General features: G+C 37.9%; 1 protein-coding gene across 4 annotated transcripts in view; it reads right to left on the bottom strand.

Annotated features, from left to right (window-relative positions):
- Positions 1-1,025: 1,025 nt before the first annotated feature.
- ARPP19 (cAMP regulated phosphoprotein 19) overlaps positions 1,026-22,526 on the bottom strand; it is a 30,394-nt gene continuing 8,893 nt past the window's right edge. For 3 of the 4 annotated variants that reach the window (XM_034938774.3, XM_063596648.1, XM_003827851.8), the window contains 2 exons: positions 10,885-11,007; positions 1,026-5,887 (listed from right to left, as the gene is read on the bottom strand). In XM_034938774.3, the coding sequence (XP_034794665.1) occupies positions 5,717-5,887; positions 10,885-11,007 (294 nt within the window). In that variant the 3' untranslated portion in view covers positions 1,026-5,716. Of the gene's footprint in view, positions 5,888-10,884; positions 11,008-18,002; positions 18,060-22,526 lie in introns of all 4 variants that reach the window. The other variant, XM_063596647.1, reaches the window with a different exon arrangement.

Genomic DNA, 22,526 nt, shown 5'->3' on the forward strand with positions numbered 1-22,526 from the left:
TAGCAGGATGCTTGTGGTGGCGGTGGCAGGGCAGTGGCTACACTGCAGCTCTGACACTGTGGAGGGCAAGGTTGTTTTCAGTTGCAGCAGCCACACCCAGGAGGCTGTGAGCCTGTGCTTCACTCATGCATTGGCCCTGGTTACAGCAGCCTGCAGTCAGGCCACCACAGGTAGGGGAGTTTGTCCTTGGGGCACATGAAAATGCATGGCAGCTTTACTACTGGGGCAGCAAGGTCTTTGCCAACGGCTGGGCACTTCAGCCCTGTAGGAAGCAGCCAGCTGTGATGGTGGCTATTGGTGGTGAACATCAATGAGGTTCTAGAGATGTGGAGATGCAAGGGCTGTAGGGCCTCTGGGCAGGATGCAGTTTGCAGGGCTAAGCTCTCAATATGGTGCCTTGCTGCAGCTGCTTAGGGCTTTGGGTGTGGGGATAGCATAAGCTCTGTCTCTGGAGCAGTATCTTTTGTGGTCTCCAGGCAGCTCCCTATGTTAGTCTTGGGGTCTGCGAGGGTCTAGAGGCTGTCCTGTGGCTGGGATGCAGGAGTCTGTGGTGAGAATGTGGACTTCTGGGAATCACTCATTTAATCTTTCCAGGCCCCCAGAAGATCCTGGCCAAGTAGGCTGCCTTGCTTCCCACTCCTACCTTAAGTGTTTCCTGTCCTTTTTCTGTTTAATTCCTGAGTTCTCTCTTGAATGATCTAGTTGAGGTGTTATCTCCTCACTATTGTGGCTCTTTGTAGAGAAGCTGAGTACCAGATGTCTCTAGTCACCCATGCTGAAGCCCCTCCTCTGTAATGTTTCACAAATAAGATGAAAAAGACTCACAATCTGCAAACATTTAATCCTACCTTAAGTACAAAGCCTTTACAAATGCAAAAAAAAAAAAAAAAAAAAAAAATCAAAATTACAAGTCAGTTTCTTTCTGCATACAGTAATAGCTGAAATGTAGAGATCAACTTCAGAAAAAATACACTGAAAAACATACCACTTTAATAAGACAAAACTGCAAATTAAATCAATAGAAATTAGGTAGATCCATTTATTTTTTAAATACAAGTATAATTTTGGAAGGGGTATTTGACAAATTCAGCATTAACTGCCAACTCTATAGACATGTTTTAACAAAAAGCAAAACAAAACAAAACAAAAAAACAAAAGAAGGCATTTACTCTTGGCCCTTTCAGTACAGGCGAAGTGTTCTATTGCATCACAAGTGCTAGCGATGCAGTAACAGATCCAAGGGCATAATATTAAATGTTTTTTTCCAACTGCGACTTAGTTGAAAAATAACATAATACAAACATATATTAATGGCTATCAAGACCACCAGTGATCTGCAGAATACCTAGAGGCCACCTAATTAGAAGATTGAAACTTAGTAAAACCGTATTAAAGTCAGTGTTTTTCTTCTTAGATTAACAATGACAGAGTCAGATAGCTTTGATTACAATTTTATAAGGTGTGGTGGGGAATTGAGAGGAGACAGATATTGGGGAAGACTGGCAGTGTGTGCTGAGTTAGAGTTGGGAATGTGGCTCAAATTAGTCAATATTGATTAGGATATTGTTTTAGAAAATTTTAAATGTGTCCTAAATTGTGGCATATTGAAAACGATATTAAGGAACAATGATTCATTAGCCCTAAATACAATTTAATGAGTGCCATTGATGGGCTTAAGAAATAAGCAGGGATGGGGGAGAGGCAAAATGAGGTGAAAGAGAAAATGGAAAGTGGAAAATATGCTTGAACATTGGAGTATGTGAGAAGGCCACCAAAGAAACTGCTTTAGTTATCACTCAGAAGTGCTCTTCCCATTGGCTACCTGCTTCTGATCACCCAAACACCAATTTTAGAGCACAGGAGCAGTAATCCCCTTTATCTGCAATTTCACTTTCTGTAGTTTGTTACCTGAGGCAACCTTGGTCCAAAAATATTATGTGGAAAATTCCAGAAATAAACAATTCATGTTTTAAATCATAAGCCGGCCGGGCATGGTGGTGCATGCCTATAATCCCAGCACTTTGGGAGGCTGAGGCGAGTGGATCACCTGAGGTCAGGAGTTCAAGACCAGCCTGGCCAACATGGTGAAACCCCGTCTCTACTAAAAGTACAAAAATTGGCTGGGCATGGTGGCGGACGCCTGTAATCCCAGCTACTTGGGAGGCTGAGGCAGGAGAACTGCTTGAACCCAGGAGGCAGAGGTTGCAGTGAGCCAAGATCGCACCACTGCACTCCAGCCTGGGAAACAGTGAGACTCCATCTCAAAAAAAAAAAAGAATAAAATAAAATAAATCACAAGCCATCCTGAGTGATGAAATCTCATGATCTCCTGCTCTGTCCTGCCTGGGATGTGAATCACCCCTTTGTCCTGCTTATCCACACTGTATACTACCTGCCCCTTAGTCGCTTAGTAGCCGCCTTGGTTGTCAGACTGAAAAAACATAGTTGATGAAGGGTTCAGTACTATCTGAGGTTTCAGGCATCCACTAGGGGTCTTGGAATGTATCTCTTGCAGATAAGGTGAGACTACTGTATTCCATTTCAGCTTCCATAAAACTTTACTAATTTGGATTAAGAACACAAGCCTGATTTAGTAAAAAGTATCCATAAATATTCAGAGGTATAGTTTTGTTTCATCAAGTAAAAAGAGCAACTAATTCCAACTGTTGAAGTAGTTAACAAGTAAAGGCTTCACCAGGCTTTCCTTGATGAATAGTTAAGACATATTTTTAGGTCATCAGCACAAGATTATTGAATAACTTGTATGCTACAAACATGCCACTTCCACTCATCGAAACAAGCCAATAATCCTTACTATTCCAACTTGCTGAGAACCATGTCAGATGCTGCGTTCAAGAATGAAATGTTCCTCAAAACTGTTCTATCAAATGTAGTAGCTATTGGACATAAAACAAGTAATTTATTTCAGACTTTAGTTTTCATGAAGTATTTATCAACAACTTCAATTTATTCCAACATTAATTTATGATAGGACAGTTATTAAAATTAACCATTTCTAAGACTGTAACTTTGAAATTGTTAAGAAATGGACAATTAAGCTCACTAGTCAAAATCTTGATTCAAGTGATGATCCAATAGCTTACAAATGTCTTCAATAAACTGAGCTTTGAGGCAGAAAAAAAAAAAAACAAAAATCTAAAACCTCTCTATCCCAAGCACCAATAATGGAGGCTAAGCAATTATACCTACAAATCCTTAACGACAGGTCTCTCCTAATGAAAAATCCTGAGATTTAAGCACTGTGACTTACAGAAGGCAGGTTGGCTTAATGAGGAAATTTACTTTTAATAAAAAGACAATCAGCAATATTTTGTTTTGGGCACTTAGCATTTCACAGATCCTCAATACGTTTTGAGGTAGGTCAAATATTAATTGTGTATTTTACAAACAAAACTCAAGCAGTTGTTTTATTACTTGTCCCAAACCACAGGAGCAGTTCTATCGTGGTCAGGAATAACATGGTCTCTCTGATCTTTCAGATTAATCTTTCATGTGTGAATTTAATGGTAATTACTTGCAAATATTCATAAAAAAACCAAAAGACTAGATATAGAAATTCTACTCTGGGATATTTTAAACTTCTTAAATTGATTCTATAATGAGTATATACTTGCTCTCATTACAAATATATATATATAACTGATCTTTACATTACAAATGACCACAGCAGTGACTGTGTTGCTTTTCTGCCTTTTGGGGTGAGTAGATCAGGAAGATAATCAGCAAGCTTTCCTCAGAGCACTAGGCAGCCTTTAACTTAAGGTGCTATGTTCGAGGCACCATTGACTATGATTTGGGGTCATAGGAGAGCAGGTATACTGATGGAACCAGGATTCAGAAAAGATGCCTGGATCCAAAAACGGGAGGATCTCTGCAAGTCAAAGATGAAGAGAAAAATAGTAACATCTCAAGCTACTGATCCTGAGTATCTTGCTACAGCATTACAACTACTTGTGAGAGGAGCTCCTACAAGAGCAGTAAACTTGTCCCAGTAAAGTCTGTTAAGTTCTAACTAGATAAGCCACAAGTAAAACTAAATTGGTATTTTATTAAAGTGACATCTACAGAAGCAAACATCTAAACAGTTTTAATAGGAGTTTTACCTGTCACGTAAATTACTCTCATTGTCACAAGCCTAATTCAATTAGCTTGTCATAATTCCTAAAATAATTTACCAAAATTCAGCTCATCCTGACATAGGTTCTTGAGCCAGTATTCCGAACCGTTTCATTATAAAGTTCCTTTTATTTAAACAATTGTAGAATATTAGTAATAATAAAGGATCAAGAATAGTTAACTTGAGCCTAGGAGTAAGGTTGCAGTGAGCTGTGATTGCACTACTGCACTAGAGCTCAGGTGACAGAGCAAGGCCCTATCCTAAAAAAAAAAAGAGAGAGGTTAACAACTGAGAAATTAGAAGGAAAACGCCATTATTGTGTTATATAAAAGAGTAAGGATATAGACACCTATGCTTCCATATACAACAAACAGCTCAATACCATTTGAGTCAAAGAACAAAGGGGGAAAAAAAGCAGGTGGCAGAGGGCATGGAATGCAGAGTACTGAAGCCTTTTATTCTAGGGTCTCCAAAACTGAGTGTGGAAGTAAAAAGTTTCTACATTTAAAAAGTTTATATAAATTACATGAATTGCAACTTTCATAAAAATCAAAATGAAAGGTTCTGCATAGGACAAAAGATATGCCTAAGCAACATATCGTATTTGCACAAGGCCACTGAATGTCATGGATATTAGTAACAAATGAAAAGCTTAAGTCTATGGCAGATTGAACTAAGATTTCAGTTTGGTATTCTATAAGCCCGAGATTGTAAACTACTCTTATTATACAAAAGCTATAATGATTTACAGAGTTTTGTGTAGGAACTCTTGTGCTTCTGGTTGGCACATTATCTACTTTTTAAGTATGTGAAATTAATACAGACATTTGTGAGAGGTTGTGCAAAACTACTGTATTTACAAAAATGGCACAAAAGTGAATTCAACAGTCAATGCACATGCATACTTCATTCACATCTTCAACAACAAAAGGTATTCTAACTCTACAGAACTGAATATTAGCTTCAACGGCAGCTGTTAAGCACTAGAGTCACATAAGTTACACCAGAATGGGCAAATATTGCCCAAGTAAAATTCTACTGTTAAAGCTGAAACAGGTTTAAGGCCATTCAAGTTCAAGCACAGAGATACAAATCTTTCAGAGCCCCATCTAGTTGTGTTTGAAATATGTGACCTTTCTTCTAACTTGTGGTCTTAAACTTCTGTTTTACAAAATCCAAAAGGTAAATACAGAAGAAATCAATACAATAGAGATTATATTAAATAAGAGTAACATACAAAGCTATAATTAAGATGAAGTAATGAAAGCCAAAACATTAAAATTTTAAAACTTGCTTGTTACTTGTTAGAACCAGTACTACACTAGGAGTTAGGTAATATATACAATTATTTTCAAGTAGTTTACTTATGTTGCTCTAACATGTCCTCTTCACCAGTGCACTGTTAAACTAATCAAAAACTCTACACATGTATATTCCACAATAGCAGCACACACTACTGCTACCTGCAAAGCTGTCAGTCTCAAATGACTAGTGAATGAAAGGAAATAAAAAGTAGATAAGTAACATATTAAGGAGAAATAATGAGATTTAGCAGATTCATGCAGTTCAGCCTCTTAATCAGCCAGCCAGCTTGCTAGCAACAAGGGATGGCTTCCGTTGAGGAAGGTCCTGCGGAGTGGGAATGTGGTCACCAGTGACCTCCGTCTTATCAGGAGCTGCAGTAGGAAGTTGCTTGTTCTTCATTTTTGCTTTAGCCATGTTGTAATCCCCAGAATCAAAATATTTTTGCTATAAGTAAAAACAAAAAAAATTCAGATTAGAGCTTAGCAATTACTGATTTAAGATGTCAATGCAACCCCATGCTGTCCGTATAAGGTTGGTCTAAAAAAATTTAAACAGGAATATTAATTAGATGAAATAGTCTCTGTACTGAGTTCCAGCATAAGTCAACAGTCGAGAAGCCCCCCTTCAGACTGGGCACAGTGGCTCACTCTTGAAATCCCAACACTTTGGGAGGCCAAGGCAGGCGAAACACTTAAGGTCAGGAGTTCCAGGCCAGCCTGGCCAATATGGCGAAACCCTGTCTCTACTAAAAAAAAAAACACAAAAAACAAAAAACAAAAATTAGCTGGGTGTGGTGGTGCACATCTGTAACTCCAGCTACTCCAGAGGTTGAAGCTTAAGAGTCATGTGAACCTGGGAGGTGGAGGCTGCAGTGAGCCAAGACTGCCCCACTGCACTCCAGCCTGGGCAACAGAGTGAGACTGTCTCAAAAAAAAAAAAAAAAGAACCTGCCTTCAGGCTTTCTTGAACCATTCTGGTTCTAATAAAGAACCATCAAGACTAATATAATATTAAGCTATTTGGGAAGTCCCAGACTCAGTGAAATAAAACCTTTCATTTACTAATGGAACAACCAGGTGAAACACTTGCTTAAATTATTTTATAAATAAAACACATAATTTGGCTGGGCATGGTGGCTCATGCCTGTAATCCCAGCACTTTGGGAGGCCAAGTTGGGTGGATCACTTGAGGTCAGAGGTCAGGAGTTTGAAACCAGAACGGCCAATATGGTGAAACCCCGTCTCTACTAAAAATACAAAAATTAGTCGGTTGTGGTGGCAGGTGTCCGTAATCCCAGCTACCCTGGAGGCTGAGACATGAGAATCGCTTGAACCCGGGGTGTGGTGGTTGCAGAGAGCTGAGATTGTGCCACTGCACTCCAGCCTGGGTGACAGAGCAAGACTCTGTCTCAAAAACAAAAAAACCAACCCTCCCCCCATAATTATAGTTATTAAAACTATTATTTATAGTTCCTGGTATTGTTATTTAGAACAAGTGTTTCTGCAAGAATTTAAATCATACTTATTTGAACTAGAGCAGTTTACCAAAAATTAAGGTAAAAATATAAATATTAGAGTAATGAAAGAAATAAACTCACTAGAAATTACTTAAAATGCATATCCCTACTCCACACCTCCTCCATTTTTCACAGAGAGACATGAAGTATGACTACTGCTTTTTTTTTAGCTGCCCTTTACCACTAACATGCAAATTGTGATGAGATCTAAACATCAACCTTAATATAACTAACCTACTTGACTTCCAGAGTGAAAACATAAATTTGCCTGGTTTCTAACTTACACCTATCATGCTGAGCCCATCTTTACTGAGTGCCTGCTATATGTGAGGCACTATGTGAGAGCTGGAGTCAGATACAAAGAAGGGACAATAGTCAAGTAAATCAACAATTACAATACTGCCTTAAGCACACACAGTGCTATATGGTGTTCAAAGAAGGGGACTCTAATCTCAGTCTTGGGTTGGCAAAGGAAATAATCCAGGTATGAAACAAGGGCTTGGACAAAGGGTGAAGGGGAAGAAAACAGATAATATTTATGGAATCTTACGCTAATATCTTCAGGGATACTTCATGTGATAAAACAAAATAGCTAGGAACTCACAGCTTAGTATAAGACTATTGAGTGGCCTGAGGAAAAAGTCTCATTGGCTGCTTTCCTCCACCACTTTTTGATAAGCCAGACCTGGTCTATGGCCCAAAGGCCTAAAGACAGAAACTGCTTTAATGTATTACTATATATGTACCATACAGAACAGTAACAAGGAACCCTGGAACAGGCCCATCTAAAGCTTTCTGCAGCTTCACTTCTGTATGTTTTAAAATGAGCAGACAGAAAAACCTCAGAATTGTGATGCACTGTATTATATTAAAAAGCTATTTCTGAATTTTGTAGCCTCTAGAGGAGAACAAAGCAGCCTGCCAAACTTCTTATTTTGTCAGAAGCACATACTGAGAAATTTAACACTCATGTAAATTTTAGGCAGATTTTCCCCCAATGTAATAAATGCAGTTTCTAATGTAAGTAATTTTATAGTAAGCAAAAGTTCATCACAAGGGGGTCCCAATTAACTGTAGATTAGGCTACTCTGCTTGGGGGAAAGGAATTAAATTTAGTGTGACTAGAGATAAAACTAAAATCAATGCCTGACAATTAGAATTGCCCTAAAAAGGAAAAGGTTACTGCAAAAGGCAGAGATTCAGCAAAGACAATAAAACAACAAAGATGTCAGAGAAAGAAGCTAATGCTTTAAGATAGAGAAGTGAACTAAATTAATGTTTATCAAATTGGGATCCACAGATAACAACGATGATGATATGCCTTTAACAATCTCTAAATTTCATGAGTTTGTAATGAAAATATTTAAAAATTAATTATGATCTAGATGACAATCTTATAAAAGCCTCCTCTCACCCAAATTTATGGGCCATACTTACATCAGCATTTACAACTACACTGACACTAAGTGATCACCTAAAGTGGTAATGTTCAACTTTAAAGCCATGTTTCTTACAACTGGATTCTCTGTTTTCTTGGGACTTCACAACCCCTACAAATATGAAAAAACAAAACAAAACAAAAAGCAAAAAGAAATAAAAAATGTAAAAACAGGCCACACAGCTTCTTGATATCCCTCCCAGCTCTGATAATCTATGTAGTCATGTGTACATGGTCATATTGTTAAAAGTCTAATAATAACATTAACCTCATAATAACATTAATGGGTACAACACAAGAAGAGACCTATTATAATAATCACAATATCTAATCAAACCTTCTCAAATTAAGAAGCTACTTAAAGATGCTAAGGTAATTTGTCAAGTTTGCTAACTAGTGATAGAGGAAAATTAAAACCCAGAACCTGTGATCCAGAGTTTTAAAAAAAATCAAAACTTCATATAAGATAACTTATTCACTGACATTCTGTTATAATACAGAATCATTAAAGAGCTCACTTCTCAAATTCTATCTACTTATTTCTTGATTCAGTGGCTTTCTTCATTCTCAACTATTTATATCTACAACACCAACTCCAAGATACAATGTATATGAAATCTGACTTGAAGATACTTAAAAATAAATAGTTCAAGCTAGAGAAAAATTACAGTGACAATTGGCCCAATATTGGAAGAAAGCCTATTAGCCAAGGTTATGCTGGAGATTAGCAAAGAAAACATTTCCTAAACAATAATCAAATCAAAATAATTTAATAGCCAAAGATTAAATAATTTATCTCATAACTAAAAACACAGTTGTCATTCTACTTCTTCTATTTATCCCCTATATTATGATCTTTATGTTCTAAAATAACCACATAATACTATTTTATTGACTTACTTCAATTTATTTAATCATTTCTCTGCTGTTGAATAGTGGTGCTGCTACTAATTATAGTTATAAGCTATAAGGAGGACCTTCCAACTTGGAAGACTTTTTCCTTGTACTGAATTATACCCTTAGATTAATTAATAAGAGATTATTGATTTGAAGAACATTTTTATAAACCTTAATCCATACCCTGTTCCGAAATGAGTAATAATTTTTAATGTTTAAACACAACAAAGAGCATATTAGTTTCATTCACTTCAACCTTAGCAACAGGTATTATTTTAAACATTTTTGCAATTTAGTTATATAAATACTATGATGTAATTTGCATTTCATTGATGTCTATAATATATAAACATTTTTCTGTTTATTATATTTCCTGTTAAAATCCTTTATCCAGGAGCACCTTAAGTGTTTTTCTTGTACACTTAAAAGTTTCCTTTCATATATTTAAAAGTTTCTGTATGTATTTTAGACATTAACTAACATTTTTGTAATAACTTCCCTACTTGATTATATATTTCACGGTACGGGAGTTTTACATCTTCATAAATTTGGTGTCATTATTCCATCATCCTACTATTTCAAAGCTGTGAATATTATTCTTTCATGTAAGATTAAAAATACCATTCTATTTTTTGGCACTTTAAAACAATCCATACGTACCTAGAGCTAATACACACACAGACATGTGTTTTAAGCAAGGAGCCAAAATCAGTATACGAATGTATTTAAGGAGAAACATGATTTAGCATCTCATTCAACAATTCTCTTCCATAAGTAATATTTCATCCTTCCCTGTATAGTAAATAATTTGAATATGCTTAAGCTGAAGATGGAACTCTCTTAATTTTTTACGGCAAAGGAAGGGGTCACAGGACAATACTTAGGGAACAAACAGGCCAGCATTATCTCAATCTCATTATTGAGAAATAATGGTATCTACCTCACAAAACATGGCAAGAATTTGAAAATAATATCTTCAGTAATTTGAACTATGATAATGAAAATGTTTAAATTGTATGAGAGTAAATCTGACTGTGAAACATTACATAAAGGAGACAGCTGTGCATTTATTAAGTGATCATTTCATCCAAATAAGTATTTTAAGCTTTCGAATGTTGTGTGGGAATCACCTGCAAAAAATATGGAAGTTTCAAAATATGGGCAGAAGGATAAACACCAGCTTCTGGATAGTGGCTGCTTTTGGAGAGATAAGGGAAAGGGCTCATATTTACATATAGGGTGGGTTTCAACAGTATCTACAACATTTTCTTTCTTAAGAAAGATAAAACTGAAACCAACATGGCAAAATATAAACATTAAATCTGGGAAGGGGTATATGGGTTCTGTTATATCTGCACTAGTTCTACATGCTTTAAATAGTTTATTATTAAAAATGCTGAAGAGTTGTAGATTCTCACAATGCTTATTTATAAACTGCAAAATATTGGAAAAACCCATTACAGATACATATACACATATGTACATACCTGATAAAGTACAACGCTATACGCACAGATATTCGTTTCACAATCTGTCAGCATACTGAGTTTGTAGGGCTTAAGTATTTGGAAATTACCCATGAGAACTTACCCCTTTCTGCAACCGTTTCCTTAAGAAATCTGAACCTCCAGGCTTTTGTCCCAGATGAGGATATCTTGCTTTTAATTTTGCTTCTTCTGCTTTCTCTGGACTAGTCACTTTATCTTCCATTTCCTAAAATAATTTCAAATAAATTACTTCTCTATTACAACTCAGTTATTTAAAATAATTCACCTTTAAAAATCTGGATTCTGAATTCTAGTTGTTAAATGCCAAGTACCACAGCATCTGACTAAGAAATCAAACCCAGAAGCCTTTAAAACATCTCTATCTTGTTTTTCAAAAGATCCATGTGATAGCTCTATTATAGCTGTGATGCATGTGTAACACCCCACACACTGGATAAAAATATCAAGATAGCTCAGCTCTGAAGTCTTGCTTGCCATTACTTTTCCAGTCATGTATAATACATTTATAGTTAGTCACCTTCTATGGAACTCTTCAGTTCTTTGCCTATATTTAGAGAATCATCCTAATACTGTTAAAATATACAGGATTTTTTCCATTTATCTAAAATTATGTATGATTTGAAGTTACTTAGATTCTTTACTAGAAATTAACAGCAGCCTACTTATCAGTACATTTTTCTTGAATACAGATGATCCTGATATTTGTTTTTTTACGATAATTTTTAATATTTTTATTATTTTAAATAATAGAGATGGGGTCTTACTATATTGCCTAGGCTGGTCTTGAACTCCTGGGCTCAAACAATCCTGCCTCGACCTCCCAAAGTCATAGGATTACAGGCACGACCCACCATGCCTGGCCCATCCTGATATTTTTAAAGAAGAGAAACATCATTTTTGTCAATCCTCACATCTATGTATTTCATTGCCTAACTCTCCCCCATGTTTAAAATGACAAACTCTATTCATGTCAAACATCCTATTCTTTAATATATCAAAAACCTGTTTCCTGACAGAACTATCAATTCTTCCATCTATTCACTTTGAACAACAGTCTTGATTTAGTCTGCTTTCTTTCAAAGCGCTATATTTAATAGGGAAGGAGTGTTTATTACTTCATGGCAAGTACTGCAGAAGAATGAATCAAGAAAAACAGGCTAGGCACGGTGGTTCACTCCTGTAATCCCAACACTTTGGGAGCTGTGGGCGGATCGCTTGAAGCCAGTAGTTCGAGACCAGCCTGGGCAATATGGACAAAACCCAACCTTTGTAAAAAAGTTTAAAAATTATCCGGGCATGATGGTACATGTCTGTGGTTCCAGCTACTCAAAAGGCTGAGGCAAAATGACTGCTTAAGCACGGAAGGTTGAGGCTGCAGTGAGTCATGATTACACCACTGCACTCTAGCCTGGGTGCATACCCAGGTCTAGCGAGAACTTGTCTCAAAACAAAACAGAAAAAAAAAAAAAAAGAAAGAAAGAAAAAGAGAAAGAGAAAAAGCTGTCTTGAGATAGATAAACCGGGCAGCTGGCAAGGCACATTTTCTAAGTAATGGACTCATTTCTGCACATTAAATCAGCAAAATCACATACCTCTGCCTATCTTGAGCCTTCCAGGTTACTTAGGAATAGTAAGAGCAGGAATGTTAAATCCATAAATGTCAAACCTATGTTCTTACATAGCAAGCAAACCATTTATCTATCTAAGCACTGAAAGAAAAAAAAACTTCATAAAATTTTGGCATATATTTCACTCAAAATTATATTCATACATTAAAAAAAAAAAAAAAAGATGAAGATCCTGTTTCCCTTCCCTTTGTACCCACGGGGGGGAAAAATTACAGGTCAAGCTATATTGCCCAAACTGGTCTTGAACTCCTGGCCTCAAAGCTATCCTCTCACCTCAGCCTCCCAATGTGCTGGGATTATAGGCATGCACCACCACGTCCAGCTCTCATACATGTTTTATAATCAGCTTCATTCACTTTATATATTATCAGTATTTCATCCTGAACTGCTTCTTCATTTGTTGTTAGATCTTCTCATTTTCAGTCTCGGAGAATTTTGAGAAAAAAGCTGCTTCTGTCAAATACTGTTTTCTGTGGAGCCTCTTTTTATGTTGCAGATTCATCCATTTATGTTATCTCTTTAGAGTGGCCACATCATTCACTCACTTGACATGCACGACATTCAATTATGTGCACTTAGCCAGAAATAGAGAATTTAAATAGTGGTGAGTCTACCAGTCATTCCATTCAAGAAGGGTATGCTCCAGAGAGGTAAGTGTGAGGTATGTGATGCAAACCTGCCATTCCCACGTTAGTCTCTCGTTAGGTATCTTGCAGAGCATAAGTACATCAACATGCTGTTTATCGCTGCAGTGTTTAAAATCTCAGCCCGTACAACACAAGCCTATTACCTTAGCTAGCACTCAACTTAAGAATCACCCTAGCCATCTAGCCATCTGTTCAAACACTGGACATAAAAGTGACTACCTGCTCTACTGAGAATTGATGGGGCAGTCTCCAATATGATTATGCCTTCTCTAGAATTTTGTCAAGGGTGATTTTAGCTATATGTGATTTTTTTCCCTTACTAACATTAGAACCTAACCCCATCTAAGATATGACTACACCATATTCATTACCAAAGCCAGAGAAATAAACATAAATGTAAGATTACCAAGTTTAATGTAGGAAGGCGGGCTGAGTCACTGCACAGCTTCGATGCGGCTCAGCCCTCACTGCAGATATCTACTGCAGCCCAAGGGTGTTCTCAGTGCTGCAGTTTAGAAGTGGATGTGGGAGGAGAGGCCTACTCTTGGGTTTCCCTGCACAGCTGGCTTCAAATAATATTGGCTGAAAAGGATCCCAAGCTAATTGTCACCCTTTAGTCCCTGCACCTTCAAATTAAGGATGTTACTGGAGTCCTACATTTCCAATAAAAATTCAGCTTTCTTGAGCCTAGGAAGTGAGAGCTCTCCACTTCTTCCTTTGATTTGAAATAGTTCTCCAAGTCTAATAGTTCCCTGAATTCCTTAAAAATTTTTAAAGGAAAATTGTATGTAGGTAGCAACTTACTCTAGTTTCCAGTGTTTCTGCAGGTTTCCTCCATTTGATATATAAAGGAAAATACCTTGTACACAATCCTGGCATTCCCTTATTTTCTTTTTCTTTTTTTTTTTTTGCCATGTTGGCCAGGCTGGTCTCGAACTCCTGACCCCAGGTCATCTGCCCGCCTCGGCCTCCCAAAGTGCTGGATCACAGGCATGAGCCACTGGGCCCAGCCGCATTCCCTTGTTTTCTTAATAAGGAATACATTGATATATCATATTAAGCATGCTTAACTAAATTAAAAAATGTTTTGGGCAAAACAGCATCTATGAGCTGCAAATGTCATTTATATTTAGAATGAATTTATAACATGTCTTAGAAAAAAACAAGCCAATTCTTGAACTTTCTTGCCAAATACATAGCACAACTGAAAGCCCCTGCTAGCTGCAACTTCCTAACTGGATTCAGAATTTCAGTCGGATTTAACAACAGGGGGGAAAAGATGACCTAATCTAGATTTTTAAATGTGGTAAACACCATTAAGACTTCCACAATACTTTTCATGAATCCTACAGAAACATTCTACAGAGGTAGGCAGTTCTAGGACCTTAATGATAAGTTAGTTCAAGTGCTTGGACATGCATTAATGTTCTGACAGTTACTGAGTTCTTATTAGGTTCTGTCAACGGCATCTATGCCGGATTAAAAGGCATGAAAGAATCCATTCTGCTCCTGGTGATGCCACCACCAACAGCAGACAGCAGTCGCCCCTGTGAGCTCCTACAGAGGGACATATAGCAGATAAACAGGGGCTCTAGCAGCAGCTACATGACAAGGGAGGCAGACGATGGTGGACTCTGAACAGTACTCATCCTTGCAGGGTCAAAGGCTTTCTGTAATCCTTACCTCTGGAAACACCATCTTCCTCCCTTTTGTTCCTCTATTCCTTCTAATAATTTGTAAGCTCATTCCCTAAAAATCATATTCCTTCCTTTTTAAAAACATGCGAAGTGGTTTCTGCTCCTGTCTCCCAACAGGACACTGATAAAAGCAGGTAAAATAAGCGATTTATCCACAGTCATGTTCAAAAATGCAAAATAGAAAACAATTTGATGTGACTCCATGTTTCTGGACCTCAAGGGAATTCCTAAACATTTACTTAAGCTAGAATGAAAACAAAGGGGAGATAAGCCAATAGTTATTTATTTGTTTATTTTTTCCAAAAAGAATCACAGAAAGATTAAATCATAAACTAATCAAACTTTGGGTTAAATAGGTTAGGATGTAAGGGATAAAGGACAGGAATGACTATTACTAAACAAAGAAAATTGGTATATACATAAACATATACTGATAACAAGTCAATATTGTAATTTTAATAACTTTATCATGTGGAGTTAAGACAGAAAAGAATACTATATAACAGTACCATATTTTTAGTTTAAGTGTTCTATGGTCATGTATAATTTAGAAAAGGGTTTATAATCTTAATTTTTACATCTTGTTTAGTTAAGAATGCATGAAAAATTTCAAGGAGAACCAATTAAATAGCAGAAATAAAAAGGAGTGTTGGGGAGAGCAAGAAAGGAAGAAAAATAAAAAAAATTTTAAATACCAAAAAGAAACCAAAGATAAGGAGAAACAAATCCCAATATGTTAATAACCACAATAACCATACTGAAGCAACAGACTGTCCATTTAAATCCAGCGGCTGGATTAAGGAAAAAAAAAAACCTAGCCACTTGTGGAGTACACATTTAAAAAAATCTAAAAACAAGGACATAGGTTGAAAATAAAAAGACTGAGGGTGGGTGGTGGTGGTAACATACCAGGCAAAAAATCCTTACCAAAACAGAGCTAGTGCAGTGCACCTACTTTTTTTTTTTTTTTTTTTATATTAAGATACATGGTCTTCCTATGTTGCCCAGGCTGGTCTAGAACTCCTGGCCTCAAGCAATCCTCCTGCCTTGGCCTCCCAAAGTGCTGGGACTGCAGGCGTGAGCCACTGTGCTGGACTGTGCCACTAATAAAACGGCATGAAAATATACAAAGCAAAAATTGACAGAACTATAGGGAGCAACTGACAAGTCCACTACTATGGAATTCAACACACCTTCCTCAATTGATGATAGCTATAAAAGATAAAGTAGTTAAGACACTTGATCTTAATTTTACATCTAACAATTAGGGAATGCATAGTCTTCCACAAGCACAAATGGAAAAACTGACTAATACTAGGCCATAAAGCAAATCTTAACTATTTTCTTCCAGACCACCATCTATGACTGCAATTCATTAAAGTCAGTAACAACAAAAAAATTATAAATCTCTAATATTTAGAAATTAAAAACATACTTCTAAATAATTCCTGGTTAAAAAAGAAAGCACGAGTATTTAAAAAAAATAGGAGTTCTAGACCTACCTGGGCAACACAGTAAGACCCTGGCCTTTACAAAAAAAATTTAAAAATTAGGTAGGTGTCGTGGTAGATGCTTATATGCCTATAGTCCTGGCTGCTTGGGAGGCTGAGGTGGGAGGGTCACTTAAGCCTACCCTGGGAGACAGAGTGAGACCCTGTTTCTCTAAAAACAAACAAACAAAACCCTACAACACATACCAAAACTTGTCAGATATAGCAAGTATCTCTCAAGGGCTTATATCAGAGAAGAAAGCTAAATCTCAATGAGCGATGCATCCAATTTAAGAAGTTAGACAAAGAAAGGAGCCCAAAGAAAATGGAGAAATAAAAAGCAGAAATTAATGAAAAAGATACAATAGAAAGGGCCAACAAAGGGGGTGGAGATGGCAAGCTTAAGAAGTTTTTTTTTTTTTTTTTTTTTTTTTGAGACAGAGTCTCACTCTGTCGCCCAGGCTGGAGTGTGGTGGCACGATCTCGGCTCACTGCAACCTCCACCCCGCCCCACGCTGGGTTCAAGTGATTCTCCTGCCTCAGCCTCCCGAGTAGCTGGGATTACAGGTGCCCATCACCGCACCTGGCTAATTTTTGTATTTTTAGTACAGACGGGGTTTCACCATCTTGCCCACGTTGGTCTTGAACTCCTGACCTCGTGATCCATCTGCCTCTGCCTCCCAAAGTGCTGGGATTACAGGTGTGAGCCACCGCGAAGAAGTATTTTTTATGATTCAAATGTGGTTTTGCAGTTTCATTCTCCAAGAAGCCTTTGTGTTACACAGCAATTTTACTACATTTTAAAAATAGATGCTGTAATGTAAACGGATTTACTTAGGTAAGTAGCTTCTAAATTGATAATAGGGTCCGCAGAAGGCAGAATTCTGAACTTTTAGCTACTGGCTACAAGTTGGGAAAGGAACCCCAGGATATGGTAACAAAGATACATGTTTACACACAGATACATGTATACGATGTATGTATCCAAAAAACAAAAACAAAAATCTTAAGAACAGTATTTTTAATAATAGTTATTGTCTCGGCATGTGCATTTTTTTGATTTGTACCACTGAAATACATCAGAAATCCTTTCTGTGAATAGGTGGGGTATAAGTTATAAATATATACACGTAAAAAGGACACTCAAATAACTAAGGATTATTTTGTAGTCTATTATACACTGAGCACAATTATGTCTCAATGACTGATACCACTTTTCAGCCTTCGGCAGAGGAGGGTTATACAGCAACATCAGCAATAAAAATCTGACCACTCTAAGCAAATTCTCCTCTATCTGCTCAGCAACATGTTCACTGATGCACTGATTGACGAATAACTAGAAAGGATTAACGAAAGCCAACAAATCCTTTGGGATACTGCCAGGAAGGTACCAATACTGTATCAAGCTCTATGGAAAATTACTGTTGTCATTCTATTAAGTCTTTGTTTGCCTAGTGCCTAGCATTTAATGAATGTTCAATAAAAGTTCATTCATCTGAATGAAAAAATACAATGTACTTGTTTCCATAAAGCTATAAAGCTAAGAAACTTTCTCCACACTTGAGGATTTCACCATCAGCTCATCTTTAATATTTTATGTTATAGTAAACACAGCTTCAGGATTAGAAGTTAAGTATTCAAGTCTTGCACAAACAAAAGAAGCAACCCTAACAAACTGTTGTATCGCAAACTGCTTAGACGGCTAAGAGAAACATTTAAAAACTTTTCTGAGGTTTACCTCTAGGCTGTTAGGAATCGATGGTTGCAGAGACCAAGGGAGCATGTTGTGTTCACTCTGAATAGAAATAGAAAACATGGATGAGGCGGTGGCTCACACCTGCAGTCCCAGCTACTCGGAGGCTGAGGTGGGAGGCTAGGTGCGCCCAGGAGTTCAAGGCTGCAATATGCTATCATTGTGCCATTGCACCCCAGCCTGGGCGACAGAGTAAGACCCTGTCTCAAACATAACAAAAACATTCTTCAGCCTTTAGGTAACCAAAAGTAGTGTCAAAAGAGCTCCTGAAAATACCAATATGAACTCCTATTTTTAAAATACTGGAAGCATGGGAAAACAATTTATATCTCTTTATGGTTGATATATTAAAATAATGTAGATAAAGGTTCTTTTCCTCTTCTACCACTCATAAAGGCACCAACCTGTATCTTTTACCTGACAAATAATTTCATTGACAGCTTTCCTGTAGGTATCCTTTCCAAGACATATTAGTTTGGTGAGTCTTATAACCTCTAGAAAACTTGCTATTGAGATCTTAAAAAAAAAAAATTAAGGCCACAACACAAACGAAAAAATATATACACACATCACTGTAGTTTCGTTCAAGAGTTCTTAAGTGGGTCTAAGCTAAGGTTTTCATCTTACCATGGTCTATTCTTCTCTATGGTACTAGCATTGTCATTTGTTTTGAAATAGTACTTTGGCAAAGGTTTTAAAAGAAAAGTTCTGAGGAATATCCATTCAACCATTTTGTAAATAATATCAAGCACAATGTTGAGTGCTGTGAGAGAACAGATATATAAACCAGGGTCCCTGAGCACAAGCTGCTCACAGTGCAATTAAAATTACCTTTTTTTTTTTTTTTTTTTTTGAGACAGGGTCTCCCTCAGTCACCCAGTGGCGCCATCAAAGCTCACTGTGGTGCCATCAAAGTTCCCTGTGGTTTTGACCTCCTGGAGGTCAAGTGATCCTCCCCTCAGCCTCTGGAGTAGGTGGGACTACAGGTGTAGATTTATTATTTTAGAGACGGGGTTTTGCTATGTTGCCCAGGCCGGTCTCAAACTCCTGGCCTCAAGCGATCTTCCCACCTTGGCCTCCCAAAGTGCTGGGATTACAGGCAAGAGCCATGCTGCAGGGCCAGATTTATCTGTTTTAAGTTTCCACTTGCCTCTTCTCCCCTCCAGGACTAGTACACATGCCTTAGCTTACTGTTGATAGATTCATGAGATCTGTGCTCAAAACTTTTAAATGTTTTGTTTTCACTTCAGTGGTTATCTCAAAGGCAAATATAAGCATATTCTGGGGAATCTGAATCACCACGTTGCATCTAAGTAGTGCTATGTGGGTTCTGCATCTGAGCTTTCTTTGACAAAGACTCAGCAGGTTACTCCAACTGTCCAAGAAAATGAGAAAAGAATGGAGCCGAACTTAAAATGTGATTGTATCTATGACTCTGGAAACTTAGTGACCTCATAGTTTACTCTTAAAAGGGGAACTGAGCCACCACATGGCCTAGGGGAGTGTTTACTTGACAAACTCAAAAACTCCCTCAACTTTTAACAATTGCTGCCATATTCCAAATACACTGGAAATTTAGTTTCAGCAAAATACCAAGCACACAATCAAAAATTTAGACTGGCTTTGTTGTATTTAATCTGTTTTAGTTTAAATTTTATTTTATTTTTTTGAGATGCAGTCTCACTCTGTTGCCCAGGCTAGAGTGCAGTGGCACGATCTCGGCTAACTGCAACCTCCGCCTCCCAGGTTCAAGCAATTCTCCTGCCTCAGCCTCCTGAGTAGCTGGAACTACAGGTGCGTGCCACCACACCCGGATAATTTTTGTATTTTTTAGTAGAGACGGGGTTTCCCCATATTGGCCAGGCTGGTATCGAACTCCTGACCTCGTGATCCGCCAGCCTCGGCCTCCCAAAGCGCTGGGATTACAGGTGTGAGCCACCGTGCCCGGCCAAATTTTATTTACTTATTTTCTGACACAGAATCTTGTTCTGTTGCCCAGGCTGGAGTACAGTGGTATGATCTCAGCTCACTGCAACCTCTGCCTCCTGGGTTCAAGCAATTCTTATGCCTCAGACTCCCGAGTAGCTGGGATTATAGGTGTGGGCCACCATGCCTGGCTAGTTTTTGTACTTTTAGTAAAGACAGGGTTTCACCGTGTTGGCCAGGCTGGTCTTCAACTCCTGGCCTCAAGTGATCCACTCGCCATGACCTCCCAAAGTGCTGGGATTACAGCTGTGAGCCACAGCACAGGCCTTTAAAATTTTTAAAAAATATTTTAAAAGTAGCTCACTGTAGCCTCGAACTCCTGGTCTCAAGTGATCCTCCCACCTCAGCCTCCCAAGTAGCTGGGACTACAGGCCTACAGACATGCCACCACACCTGGCTAATTTTTATTTTATTTTATTTTATTTTGTAGAGACAGAATCTTACTATGTTGACTAGGCTGGTCTCAAACTCCTGGCCTCAAGCAATCCTCCTGCCTCAGCCTCCCAAAGTGCCAGAATTATAGGCAAGAGCCACCATGCCTGGCTGTTTTAGTCTTAGAGTGGTATACAAGTTAAGAGATAAGAGTTTATACTTATTTTTTATGTTTGTACATATTTAATTGTATACTAATACAAGACAGGAATCTATCTGGTTTTCTTCTCTTACCAAGGGTGCACACACCACTCAAGATAGAGAAAGTGACTTAGCTTTTACTCCATGCAAGGCCCAGCTATCTACCTTAATTCTTTAGCGGCAACAGGCAACCTACCAGTAAACTATAAAGGTATTTTTAGCTGAATACTTTGGCTTTAAGTGGAAGGTCAATTGGGTACACAGACAATAACTTAATTTTTTAGGTCATCGAACTGATCTTCCAAATAGAAGAAACAGGTGATTTGGCCCACAGGAACACAGAAGTGACTGTGCACATTTTCTTCATGGTTAGGGACACCATCCACGCCACAGGCAGTTAGCATTTACAGCCAATCCTCAATTTAAGAAGGAACATTATATTCCTAACACACTTTGGTTGATTTTAATGACAGCAGCTAAAACCAAAGCACCTTAAATGTTTAATGTAGACAATCAATAAGAGAAAACGTTCAAGCTACCCTTAATATTGCTAAAAGATACATTAGGCTTTTCCAAGTAAAAGTATTTACACTCTAGAAATCAACACTGCATACTTTGGCAACATACTAACAGAACTTATCAAAGAAAATTACATAGCATACTACTGTGCACCAGAAGTTAATGCTAAGTTTGATGTCAGTGTTTAAGGCAAAACACCACAGATAGGGACTTGTTATTTTGGGGGGCTCCTAAATTTCAAGCAATAATGAACACAATACGCATTTTACAATAAGCAGGTGATACTTAATAATACTGTTAAGATTGCAATCTTTAATATTTGTATTTTTGCCCCCAAAATCCATTTTTATGGTAATGTGTAAATATATCTATTTTCACGGGATATTCTCAAATAATGTGGTAACTTGGACTTTTATCTATGCTATATGTTATTTTCTTGTTTTTCAATTACTTTAACATCCTAACAGAAGCACCAAACTTAAGAAAAGTTAACACGGTTTTAAGAACATATGGAATGGGCTTAGAACACTAATCCAATTCCCAACTTAATTAGGACATAAGCGCAACATTAAGCAGAAACCCGCACGAAGGTCAAGCAGTAGACCAAAATCGTATTTAACGGCAACACAACCTGATTTGTAAGAAAAATTGTTGATAAACAATTTAGGAGACAAGATACCTCGGGCCTTTCTCACTTCTCGGCCAGTCACACCTGCCTAGGAGGGCAGGGCGGTGGAAATAATTACAGTGGGAGAGACAAACACCAGCCTAGATAAATACAAAGGCTTGATATTCATAATTTGAACCACAGTGACACTCCTGGCCTATTCCCCTACATCAGGAAGACACAAGGGCGTTTACAAAATATTCCTGTTTCCAATAAAACCCTGATTAATTTCGTGAGTAAAATTTTAAAATTCCACCCTTTCGATTTTTAGTCAAGTACCATATTTGAGTCCCATCGACTGAAACCTTTTTGAGCACAGACTGCGCTGCACACTGCACCTGACTCACCTCCTCTAGGCCTCACCCCGCCGTGGGAGGCAAGCACCAGTATTCGGCCTTTACAGGTGAAGACACTGAAGGCCGGACTTTACTCACTGACCATGGTTACAAGGGTTGGCCCTGAAATGCCAATCCTGGCCCACATCGCGGCCCGCACACGAGGCACTGCTTTTGGAGTGAACCGCACGCTTACAATACAAGTAGTTGGAGAGTTCTTCAAAGGAAAAAATAAAACTTCCTAACCAAATTGAGGCTTACAGAAAAACTTAGGCTCTACTCCCAAAGACTGCGTCCTGGGCTCTCGCGTAAATATAAGTGACTGAGGAACACCGCGACCCACGGAGGTGTTACAAAAGGCACGATTCGGAGTCAACGCGGGGCACGTTGGAACTCCCAATTCGTCGGCGCACCAGCCAGCGACGGCGG

Source organism: Pan paniscus, chromosome 16 (assembly GCF_029289425.2).
Source record: "Pan paniscus chromosome 16, NHGRI_mPanPan1-v2.0_pri, whole genome shotgun sequence".
Taxonomy (NCBI): domain Eukaryota; kingdom Metazoa; phylum Chordata; class Mammalia; order Primates; family Hominidae; genus Pan; species Pan paniscus.